The sequence below is a fragment of the Hippoglossus hippoglossus genome, chromosome 12 (assembly GCF_009819705.1).
Source record: "Hippoglossus hippoglossus isolate fHipHip1 chromosome 12, fHipHip1.pri, whole genome shotgun sequence".
In the NCBI taxonomy this organism is placed as follows: Eukaryota; Metazoa; Chordata; class Actinopteri; order Pleuronectiformes; family Pleuronectidae; genus Hippoglossus; species Hippoglossus hippoglossus.
In genome coordinates, this window is record NC_047162.1 from 11,575,001 (window position 1) to 11,587,376 (window position 12,376).

General features: G+C 42.7%; 2 protein-coding genes across 5 annotated transcripts in view; both read left to right on the forward strand.

Moving 5' to 3' along the window:
* arvcfa (ARVCF delta catenin family member a) overlaps window positions 1-9,087 on the forward strand; it is a 16,623-nt gene extending 7,536 nt beyond the window's left edge. For 2 of the 4 annotated variants that reach the window (XM_034602946.1, XM_034602944.1), the window contains exons 4-16: window positions 719-1,197; window positions 1,283-1,466; window positions 1,550-1,667; window positions 1,956-2,121; window positions 2,908-2,925; window positions 3,072-3,143; window positions 4,003-4,130; window positions 4,933-5,083; window positions 5,173-5,365; window positions 5,650-5,761; window positions 6,503-6,590; window positions 7,837-7,913; window positions 8,182-9,087. In XM_034602946.1, the coding sequence (XP_034458837.1) occupies window positions 719-1,197; window positions 1,283-1,466; window positions 1,550-1,667; window positions 1,956-2,121; window positions 2,908-2,925; window positions 3,072-3,143; window positions 4,003-4,130; window positions 4,933-5,083; window positions 5,173-5,365; window positions 5,650-5,761; window positions 6,503-6,590; window positions 7,837-7,913; window positions 8,182-8,274 (1,879 nt within the window). In that variant the 3' untranslated portion in view covers window positions 8,275-9,087. The remainder of the gene's footprint in view (window positions 1-718; window positions 1,198-1,282; window positions 1,467-1,549; window positions 1,668-1,955; window positions 2,122-2,907; window positions 2,926-3,071; window positions 3,144-4,002; window positions 4,131-4,932; window positions 5,084-5,172; window positions 5,366-5,649; window positions 5,762-6,502; window positions 6,591-7,836; window positions 7,914-8,181) is intronic. The other 2 variants (XM_034602945.1, XM_034602947.1) reach the window with 2 other exon arrangements.
* A 1,127-nt stretch (window positions 9,088-10,214) lies between these two features.
* LOC117771719 (bone morphogenetic protein 10-like) lies at window positions 10,215-12,376 on the forward strand. Its single transcript, XM_034602422.1, has 2 exons — window positions 10,215-10,840; window positions 11,178-12,376. Exons 1-2 carry the CDS (start codon window positions 10,261-10,263, stop codon window positions 12,212-12,214), a joined length of 1,617 nt encoding a protein of 538 aa, XP_034458313.1. The 5' UTR covers window positions 10,215-10,260; the 3' UTR covers window positions 12,215-12,376.

The following is a 12,376-nucleotide window of genomic DNA, read 5'->3' on the forward strand; positions in this document are numbered from 1 at the left end:
CTTAGCCCATATAAAGTGACAGAGCTGTTTACTAAAGACACAACTCACTGTTGCCCGGTGTTAAACTCACCAAAGCTCTATTAGGCCCTTTAATTCACCCTGTGGAAAATGAAATGAACAGGGTGACATTTTGGGGAGAGCATGCTCACTTTCTTGCTGAGGAATAGACGAGAGGATCGATAGCTCTCTTAGTCGTCGGTTGAATATAAGGCTGCAGCCAGGAGATGTTTGCAAAGCTTAGCTTAAAATTTAATGCAGGAGGAAAAAGCTAAACTGGCTCTGCCCAAAGATCTCATAACATTTGTGATATGAGTTTGCCAGATAACAAGAAAAAAATTGTGAATGCACATGGTCAAGAAATAGTCCCGTTCATAACCATCCTTCAAAATACATTTTCACATTTTTGAACTTGGATTTTTTAATTAAGTCCATTTCAGGTGTTGGAAGGCCTATTTCTTTCTCTGAACCTTTGACAGAACCAGGCTAGTTTCCCCATGGTTTCAGTATTTATGCTAAGCTAGGATAATCACCTACTGACGGTATAGCTTCACATTCAGTAGTATTGTTATCAATCCTCTCCTCTTATTCTCTGCAAGAAGGTAAGCTAATTTCGTAAATTATCCCAAATCATCCAAATTATCAAAATTGAATAATGATTTTGCATGTTTGTCCTGATCACGATATATAAATGCATGCATGACTTCTTCTGTCCCCTCAGAGGTGGCTACGATGATGCCTTCATGGCCCAGCTAGAGGGGAACCTGAATCCCTTTTTCCAGGCCATGTGCCGAGCACAGACCCTGCAGTTCCCCCACAAACGCAGCAGCATGGTCAGCCTGGACAGCATCCGCAGAGACCCGCGCTGGAGGGACCCCAACCTGCACGAGGTCATCTCCATGCTCAGCCACCCGATGGACCCGGTCAAGTCCAACGCGGCCGCTTATTTGCAGCACCTGTGTTATGAGAACGACCGCATCAAGCAGGACGTCCGCCAGCTGAACGGCGTGCCGATCCTGGTGGAACTACTGGACCACCCGAAACCTGAAGTCCACCGTAAGGCCTGTGGGGCTTTGCGCAACATTTCCTTTGGGAAAGACCATAATAACAAAATGGCCATCAAGAGCTGTGATGGCATACCAGCTTTGGTCAGACTGCTGAGGAAGACCAGCAGCATGGAGGTCAAAGAGCTGGTCACAGGTACTGTGAAAATCCTGAGTGTTTCTCGAGCCATAACAAACCTTAATTTTATTTCTACAACTTCAGTATTTTTGTTCCCCTGCAGGCACTTTGTGGAACCTCTCCTCACACGAGCCACTGAAGATGATGGTCATCAACCAAGGCCTTCAAACTCTGACCGACGAAATCATCATCCCACACTCGGGCTGGAGGAGAGACTCGGCCGATCCCTCCAAAATGCACAGCGCTGATTGGACCACAGTCTTCAAGAACACCTCTGGATGTCTGAGGTAATCTCTGCTGCTGCTGTCAAAGAGTGAAAGACAAATGTTCCTGGGAGCTGAGGTGTGATAGAACTGAGTTGTTCCTGCAGGAACGTCAGCTCAGATGGGGCGGAGGCTCGACAGAGGTTGAGGGATTGTCAGGGGCTGGTGGACGCGCTCCTTCACGCCCTGCAGTCAGCTGTTCTCAACAAGGATACTGACAATAAGGTTGTTGGCGTCAACACACCGACATATGTTTTGAGATTTGAGAAAAATATTCAATCCAAAATGTGTTTTCCTTAAGTTTTATCATTTATTAATATAGTAGTGAGTATACTTCAAATTTAGGTTAATAGCCTGTACACATTGGATGGCGGACGGTTCTCCAAAGTCTTTGACATTTCCTTAGAATTTAATTTTTGACTTCTTTCATTTCCGTCTAAAGAATAAATCTAAAGAATAAGTACCTGTACAGTATATTTGATTGAAATCCTCTGTCATTGTTCGCCATTTTAGTCGGTGGAGAACTGCGTCTGCATTCTGCGAAACCTCTCCTATCATGTTCACAAAGAGATACCGGGAGCCGAGCGATTCCAGGAGCCCCACTCCAGTCTGATGAGGTCGGTCGGGCAGCAGAAGAAGAAGAACGAACCTGACTGTTTTGGCGGGAAAAGGCCCAAAGGTTAGTCGGCCATAACACATTACAGTTCATGAATGCCAACTAAGTCTATTCTTTGTTTTTCCTCCTTCCTCTCCTCACATAACAATCCCATTTTTAGGTGTTTAGTCCCTGATTATCCCTTAACAGTTGTAAAATCTTCTAGTATCTCCTCAAACCAACCGTTTTCTGTTTGAACAGCTTCCTTGGAGCGTGTACTGCCTTCGAGCAGGGCCTTCACATTCTTTGCCCCCTTGTATGCCAATGAGAGCCTGAATATTTCATCACCCTGTGCAGTAGCTGACGAGAGATTTCACTCAGTAGGAGTGCAAGTACCCAAAAACGGAAAAAGTTGTCTTATACTTGGTTACATCAGTTATGTGATATCGTTTTTCCCCCCGTTTTTTTTATTTTACAACTGATGCAACAAACAGGACGGTTTTTAGATCGTGAAAAACTCGTGAAAATACGTAACCTATGTAAGAAGCAGTTTCAATTAGAACTGATCAACAGTAATTAATGGACTGCAGCTGTTTGTGATGGAAGGGAACGACTTAATGGAGAAACAATAAAGTTGGAGTTAATTGTGATTTACAGTTTGATAGCTTTTTTACCAATGCTAACCTTCCAGAGCTAATTGCACAAAATTGACGAATGCCGCACTGAGTCAAACGTGACGCAGGATGTGCCTGTTTGTCAGCGGCGTCCTACACCACATCGAGGAGCTCTGTGCTTTGTCCTCCTCCTGCATAATCTAATCTTATAGTCCCTGTTCTCTCTCTTCTTTTCCTTTCAAACCTTATTCACCAGAGGAGTGGTTCAATCAAGGTCAGTCCGCACGCTCCTCCTGAATATTTCCATGGCAGTATTATGGTGATTGGATATTTGCTGTCATTGTGTATCAGTGTACAATGAAAACCGGTGTTTGTGTTTGTGTTTGTGTTTGTGTGCATGTGTGTGTCTGTGATGTACAGGTTGGAAAAATGGATTTATGGACAGAAAGTACGGTACATTGGATTTACCAAAACGTACAGATCAAATGAAAGGTATATGATTTCTGAAAAGATTTAACAAAATATCGATTGCAGTACGACTTATAGTAATGTTATAGGAGGCTGTAGATTAGAGGGTAAATAAATCATGTAGAGTTTTCATCATATGTCATCATCATTCTAATATGAAGCATTTGCATCTGCTCTCTGTGCTGTTATTTGTTCTGAAAGCATGATGCTGGCATGGCCTGAAAGGGAATTCATTTAAATTCAAAGCCACACATCAGCACCTGCACCACTTGATGAGAGTTTCATTACTAAAACAAAAAAGACCCACCAACTGAAAGACATTTTTATCTGGCAACATCTAGAAGAGGAACATTTACTCTGGTAGGAACAGGAATTTGCATTTATGGTTCTGCATGAGCTACAGTATGTGCATACCTCAGAGATTTGTGCAGCTAAACTATCTTTACGTTTTCTGTGTATAGCCTTGTGGCTGATTTTAATCATGGATTCATTCTGTGTGCAGAAAAACAATCCCTCAGTAGTAGTTTAGGACTGAACAGAGAGCAGAGCTACGCTGATGCCTCCCACGCTGCAGCCAGTGAATGCAAATCAGAATGACAAGCATGTTACGATCCAGGGTCAGCTTTATACCAATTGTCAGGCGTCCAGCTGCTGGCACACATAAAAAAAACTCTGCAGGAGGCTGCTAGAGTAGTGAATTTCCTCCCTACATCTAAATATTCTTATCTTTCTAACCTGCCTATGTTCTGATACAGAGATTCTGGAATAACATTGACATATTTCCCATGTATACAAACACCATCTAACGCCTTAACCCACTGATGCGGTTGAACTGCCACTGCTTCACGGTCCTTCCTGACTTTCTCTGCCTTTGCTGTTAAAGGGTTGGAGCTGCTGTACCAGCCGGAGGTGGTGAGGCTCTACCTCTCTCTTCTCACCTGCAGTCACAACAACAACACTCTGGAGGCGGCTGCAGGAGCAGTGCAGAACCTGGCTGCGGGACATTGGGCTGTGAGTGGTTGGAATAGCGACACTCGGTTGACCCATTCATAGTGGATTCTTTTACTTGGATGCTTAGACCTTGCATGATTTTTGATTTAAAATCTAACGCTTACCGCTGAGAATCATTATATATCCAAAGAAGATTACCATGGCTGCTCTCATTTTGTCCTGATGTTATACACTGTCTACTGAACATATCCAGGCTTTGTCTGTGAAGCTGTATCAATATTAAAGCGTGAAATAAGACAAAGACTAGAATGGCTCTCAATAGAGAGCATACCTCTGCCAAGGCCCAAGAGTCCCCTTATGAAACCACATTTAAATTCTTTAGATTTTTGGGGATCCGCACCAGAATACAAACGCAACTGCACCAAAATCTAAAGGGTTCTTACTTGATTTATACCCTATATATACCCTGTATACGCACCCTTTCACCAAGTTTCGTGAAAATCAGGTATTTATGGGTTTGATCGTCTTTATCTCACTGGATTCTCTGGATTGACTTTGTCACCATCCGACATGATCAAAGAAATCTCTTTCCCCGCAAGGAACTCCAGGTGGTTCCATCGCTGTGTCACTTTATTTTAACGTCAATGCTCTGGCACTGCTCAGATTAAAGCCTTAAAATACTGAGATTTTGACCCTGAATTACATCACACGCAACAGATCACTTGAGAGAATTGAACTTTTCATGATTTAGTTGGTGCTTGTGATAATATGAGTGCTTTTGAAAAAGGTGGAAAGATGACAAACCGAGCCCCTGAAGCAAAGGGTTGCCGTCACTCAGCTGTTATATCCGTTGTGTCTGCAGTGGTCCAGCTACATCCGGGCCACGGTGCGAAAAGAGAAAGGGCTGCCCATCCTGGTGGAGCTGCTGCGCTCCGATGTGGACAAAGTGGTGCGAGCTGTGGCCATTGCTCTCCGCAACCTGGCCATGGACAGGAGGAATAAAGACCTCATAGGTTCGGGCTTGTAACTCTCACTAGCATACCCCGGGCTCTGTGACACCTGCACACTCACACTAAGTTGGCCACGCCGCCTGTCATTGCAGGGAACTACGCTCTGAGGGACCTTGTCGGCAATCTTCCTTGTGGGCAGCAGCACCCGGCGAAGAACCTGGAGGGAGATACGGTGGTCTCTATCCTGAATACTATCCATGAGATCATCACAGATAGCCCAGAGAACGCCAGAGCGCTCATACAGGGTCATGCTGTGCAGAAGCTGGTGGCCATCAACAAGTCCAGGTAAGTAATCTCTTTATAGAATAATAATAGTACAGCCAAAACCCCAAATTGAAACTCTCAAACGTTATCCTTTTGTAAAAATAATGCAGAAAAACAAAGCAGAGTGTATTTCATATTATTGGATTAGTTGCTGCATTTGTTCTGACATGTCCTTGATGCGATAGCTCATGATATTATGAGCATAGTATCCCAGGGCAACCAAAAACGGATTTTAATCATCAGGACAGTATTGTCTCTGAGCTGTCCTCTGTTGTTTACCATAATGTCTGGTGATTTGTCGTCAGCCAATCAGCGCGGGAGACCAAGGCAGCGTCCCACGTGCTCCAGACAATATGGGCCTACAAGGACCTGAGAAACATTTTAATCAAGGCCGGTTGGAACAAGAGCCACTTTAAGGTATTTGTTCCTATTTCCTGCTCATTTAAAACTCAGCATGCACAATGGACGACATAAACTTTAAAGAGTAAACCACCATCATGGATGTGGCATGTGCATAACTACTTTATACCCGGTAATATGTGTTGAGAAATAATGTTTCTTGTTGCTGTCTAACAAGGATAAAGAATAAGATGATTATTGTGAAATAAATGCTTTGACTGAGGCGATTTAGATGAAACGGAATCAGTTTCCAAATGTAAAGTCATGTTATATAAAATTAGAACAAGAAGAAATCATAATACACATAGAAAAATTGTTTTGGCCCAGATTTGGCCCACATCCTACATCTTAAACGGCCGACATCCGGCCCATATACCGGATAGACTGATGGCACTCGGTTGATCCGCTCCTGTTTGCCAGATCTGGGCCACAACTGAGCCATAGCAATAACGCATTTCAACCAAAGGTGCCAAGGTCGGAAAAATGTATTTTGTGTTATTTGGGCCATATTAACCATTTACTACAGGGGCCAATTTAGATTCACATCTAAATGACACCTTACCTATAGCACCTTATGTTTGCCAAAAATGTAAAAGTATGTTTGTTTTAGGATATTTGCTATTTTACAAGTGGGCCACTTTAGTCTCACATCCATTTTATCCAGGCCAGAAGTGTGGCATCATCGCCTGAAGTGGCCCACATCCGTATGCCGTCTCTCTGCTGCCATCCTGTAACATAATTCATTTTGTCTTTCGATAGCCAACGACCACAGGAACGACTAAAAAGTCCAAGAGTGCAAAGCAAGGCGGCGATGACATCACTTTGCCTCTCATGGACAAAAACCAAGGTCAGCAAATCAGTGCATGAATTCCCTCAGCAATATGATATTAAAGCATCATCTGAATGAGGAAAGTGTCCTCTAGCTCAGGGAACAGAAAGCGTTTTTTAAACATACTGTGGGTCTTGTCGTGTCAGGGACAAAGAAAAATGTTCAGGCTCCCACTATATTCTTCTGGAAAATAGCCCTGAACCAATGATGTGCTGCTGAGGTTATCAGTGCACAGACTTGGCTTATTAGCCTGAGCAGCTTCTCCCAGAGGCAGAGCAGGCTCACGCATCACCAGTCACATTTCATTTGAGCATTATTCCAAAAGGGCACTTTCCCACATCGAGAGCGACCTCTAGCTTCCTAATAAAACAGATTTTTATACGCTACTTTCATTGACTTATTTCATTGTATTTGCCTGTTTCTCTTTCTGGTCTCTCGGCCTGAAATGAATAGATGAGCCCTTGCATTTCTTTAAAGGGCAATAGGTGCTCAGCTGGTTGGATCTGCAGTATTAACATTTAAAACAAGTGGGTCTATATCAAACCTTATTAAGTTCTCAAAAGTCGCCCTCAGTTTTCCAAGCCTGACATTTACTTGATGTTAGAATTTTCATGAAGAGAGACAGGAGCGGTAGCAGCATAGACGGTGTAAAAGCTAATTGACATGAGCGCATTGCTCTGTTAGTTGAAGAAACAAAGACGCAGATACACAGATAGACATTTGTTGACGAAATACTTTGAGTTTCAAACAATTTATTTTAATAATTATGGTTCATGTAACATTAATTAAAAAGAGACAGAGCTAATGTAGCATCGGAGCCACTTTCTTGAAATAAAATACATATAAAAAAATTAAATTTGAGAAAGTTTAATCATGTAGCTGCATTAATATACAATATACAGCTCGGTGACTCATCAAATTGATTTAATTCATGCATAAATACAGGGACCTTGAAATTTCGACACTTAACTTTAGCTAAGTTACATTTAGGCTAAATCGTTAATCCTTAACTTGCATTTAACTGACTTCTAATGAACTGATATGCTATAATAATATATAATGTTGATTTAGGGGACAGAATCCTGAGGTTCATTGATAAATCTTCTTTCATGAGTGTATAATTTTTATTCTAAAGTGACAGAACTCAGACTTTCCAAAGCTTCCTCGTTACAGGTGACCATTCACTTCATCTACATTTTTCTAATCTTTGCCGTGTTGTCTCCTGCTACTTTGACAATATTTCTTTGTATTTCTTTTCTTGCAGATGTATATTCCAGTTTGGAGCCAAACGACAGAGTTGGAGATGGGAAAGGAGCTGTTGTGGAAAGAGATGCTCTGCAGGTACAGTAATCTGCCTTTTGAAAGCACTGAATGAAAACCTCAAAGACATCATGACAGCAGCACATACATACTCAATCAATTTGTATATAGTCTCATTTACTCATTACTGACTTTATAACCTAGGCCTAGTATGGAGGAAATGCAGATGTCAACTATGCTTTGAGGGATTTTATTTTTAAAGTTATTCTTGTGACTTGTGTTTGTAACTGTCAGGGTTTTTCACGCCAATCGACTAACACTGGCCGTGTGCGTATTTCTCGACCTATAGGCCACAAGTGAAAGGAAACACTTCATCAGAGCTGGCAGACCTGCGGTGGGCCTCATGGATAACAAGCCTCCACCGCTGGACTCCTGGGTGTAAACATGACAACACGGCCGCTCGCGCCGGTTAAATCCTGCAGAGACACTTTCCAGTGGTGAGATACGGATTCGTGCCATTTGATTATTCGTGTGAGGACAGAGGGACACATCCAGTTAGAAGTCATTTTCTTTGTTCATAGGAGATAATGTGCCAAACATTTACATGTATTTATTATGGAGATTATTTGGCAATCGGTTGGATGGATGATATGTTTGAAGCTCAAGATGGATCACTTGTGATATGTGAACTAGACTAAATATGCAAACTGGTGAATGGAGACTCCAAAGAATATGACATGTACAGTTTCAAGGTTTACTGCTACACGAGTATGAGATCATTTCTAATATTTTCGAGTTGGTCGAAGCCACGAAGGCCTGAAGTGACACGTGGATCTGCTGTTGAGGAAGATTCTGATATAAAACGATTTTTAAAATACTTTTGGTCTGTGTTGGAGATCATTAGGGCTCTCGTCGGCGTAGTCATCAAAAACATGCAGATGATTTGGAATTCATTTTGATTCTTAACAGATCGATCATCAGACTAGACTGTGCAGTCATTCGCTAACTGTCTCTATTCCATTTGATTCACGATCGGCAAAATGAGATTGTAAATGTGTAACAAAGGACTGTTAATACTCCAAATGAAGGCATTTATATTGTAATATTTATTGTAATACCCATGTTATTAATTAAAGGTCATGTGTATTAGCTTATAGTAAGTAATCCTACATTCAATACAACTCTGCTTTGCAGTGGTCCTTTTTGCATTGCGATGTTGAATGAAAAATGAAAATAAATGACGTGCATAATTTTATATTTTGGTTTATATTCTATTTTTCTTAATTATACACTGAGTGATATGTTTTTTTCTCTTTTCCTGTGGGTGACTTTTACTTTAAACATCACCTACTGACTCTGACTCTGGCTCTGGTCAAACTGAAATGAATAGATAAAAACCTGAGCTGGGTTTTTCGTACAGGCAGTGACTTGTGGATATTCCTCTTTGAAATGTTCACACTACACAGGGTGAGAAATCATAAATATTATCTGTGTAAGGACTTCAAACACAGCTACAAAGGTGGGTTTAGGCTGGATGTCAATTGTCAGATTTAAAAGAGGTTTTCAAGTTTTTCAAAACACAGCAGAGCTCCATAGAGGCCAGATGTGTGTCAATTATTCAAAGAGAACAGTCTGTAAAACCCCCACATGTCCCTGCAGATGCAAAGTAAAGCTAATAAATAGAAATATTCACACAGAAAGGCAGGTTTAACAAATGTGTAGTTATTTAGCTTGTGAGCCACTATAATACGACCTAGCTCTGCAGCAGTTATTGCAATAATGTATTTTTCCAATTACTTCACCGACCCCGAACATAGCCCTGTTCTTTAAAAAAAAAAAACCTAATATCGCAATATATTGACATAAAAAGTGGATTCAATTGTAAATTTTGATTTACTAACTGAATCTTTCATAACCTCTGCAAAATTATATAATCCAGCAACATAATGCATAGTGATCTAACAGTGACTCAGCAAGGGATTATCATGCATTAACTTCCATAAATAGCAACGCACACAACGCACACAACAACCAATGACATTTTTGTGAACATTGTTTATATTCACATTTTCTCCTCAAAAGTCACCCGGTGTCTTGGTGTAAATATTCTTTATATTCAGTATAAATATATTCTCTACCTAATTTTTGTGAAAATGTTCAGTGCAGTATTTTTTATTGGGCAGATGTACAGATGTACACTGGCCTCTTGTGGAGATTGCTCTGTATAAATTATACAATATTATTAATTGATAACATAACAGTGTTTTGAATCTTTACACATTTTAAAGGTACTGAAAATGTATCTTTGTCAAGAGAAAGGTGCAGATCAAAATGAGCTAGGATATCAGTGGAAATTAAGGTCATAAGTTAGTGGTGGGGAGAGAGAGAGAGGAGGGCCGAGTACACGGCCTTAGTGACATCTCGACACATGTCAGCACAGCACATTGGACAGCACAGCCCTGCCCTCACAACCAGACCACAAGATCAACGAGGGCAAAGCTGTTTTCTCTTTGCCCCCAACACCAACCTGTTGTCCTATTTAACCAAGGTCAGCCCTCCCTCAAAAAACCTAGAACTGTTCGCAAGGGTCCTCTCCCAAAAGGATCCATCACATCTTCTCATCTGCTTCTCAGTCTCTGGATCTAAACCCGTTCCTCCACTCTCCACCATGGCCTCTCCAGTCTTCTCCAGCCTCGGCTTTATCCGCTCCCTGAATGTCCTCCTTCTGGCGTTGACTGGCCTGAGCTGGAGCAGTCCCATCAGGCCCCCCGAGACCCACCGCCGGGCGTCAGTCGGCAGGGACGTAGGTGATAATCCGCTCCTTGACGCGCAGGACTTTATGAGGCAGATTCTGTCCACACTGAACCTCACAGAGCTGAGGCCCCAGCCCAGGCCCCTCGCCGCCCGTACGGAGCCGCCCGAGTACATGTTGGAGCTGTACAACCACTTTGCCAACGACCGCACTTCTGTGCCCTCGGCCAACATTGTGCGCAGTTTCAAGAATGAAGGTACAGACTTGTTTTGTTTAACACCACAAAAAATCGTGTAAAGATTGCTGCACTTTTTGTCTCTTAAGAAAACATAAAAAATAGGATGTCAAAAAACCTGAAATGGTTGATGTGACGTTCTAAAAGTGATACTGTGTTTAATTTAGAATAACAAAAACTATTCCGCTTTGACAATTTTTGAATAATGTGATTTAAACAAACTTAATACATTTGTTAAGATAACTGTGTTTTTTAAAATAAGGGTACGTTCTAATATTTAACAGTTTAATGTGAGTTTTGACACATGTAAAAGCATGCAAAACGAATTGAGACACACTTATTGATATTTTAATTTCAGATTCCTCCCCCTACAGTTTAACGGCCAGGGGTGTGCGGATATTTCCCCTGACGTTCAACCTCTCCATGCCCCACCACGAGCACATAACCATAGCCGAGCTTCGCCTTTTCACCCTGGTCCGGCGGGCCCAAAGACCACATTCTGGCCTTGACTGCAAGGTGACCATTTACAATATACACGAGGGCGTTGTTTGGACCAGAGAGGTGGAGAAAGAAGGCAGAAGGAGGGAGAAAGAAGAGGTGGTGGAGATGGAGGATCTGGAGAAACTGGTGACAAAGCATGTTCATGTCAGAGATAACAAGTGGGTGTCGTTTGACCTGACTCATGTGGTAACGCTCTGGCGGAAGTCGGGGTGTGCGGCTCACAGATTGGAGGTTCATATCACAACTCCAGAGGAGGAAGGGGCCACAGAGGAGGGTGAAGCCTTGATTGAGATTGATATCGACAGGAGCTCGGAGGGAAAACAAAACGCAGTGATGATTGTGTTCTCCGATGATCAGAGCAGGGACCACAAACAGGATAAACAAGAGCACACCCAGATGATTGAACACGAGAACGACCTCGCTGAAAACACAGGCCGGAGCCAACAAGCTTTCAGGGGGCACGTCAATCACAACGCTGGCCGTGCAAACCAGGACGACCTGGACAAACAGTCTCTCCTGCAGCTGCAGTCCAACCTTATCTACGACACACCTCCCCGAATCCGTCGCAATGTTAAGAGCGAGCCGTGCAAGAGGACCCCGCTCTTTGTGGATTTTAAAGACATTGGCTGGGACGCGTGGATCATCCAGCCTCTGGGCTACGAGGCCTACGAGTGCAGCGGTGTGTGCAACCCGCCATTGACCTCCGAGGTCTCGCCCACCAAACACGCCATAGTGCAGAGTCTGCTGAGTCAGAAGAGTCCAGAGAGAGCATCGCGTGCCTGCTGCGTGCCCACTAAACTGGAGCCCATATCGCTCCTTTATCGCGATAACGGCCTGACCACTTTCAATCACAAGTACGAGGGGATGGTGGTGGCGGAGTGCGGATGCAGATAGTCCTGAAAACACAGAGCGATAGAGACTGCACATTGCACACATCTTCTCACGTTTCCACTATATCTACTCGAGATCTCATACAGTGGCGTGTGAAAAAAAAAAAAAAACACAATTCTGGACTTAGTTGTAAATTAGTGATGGACACAAATTTGTGCTGAATGT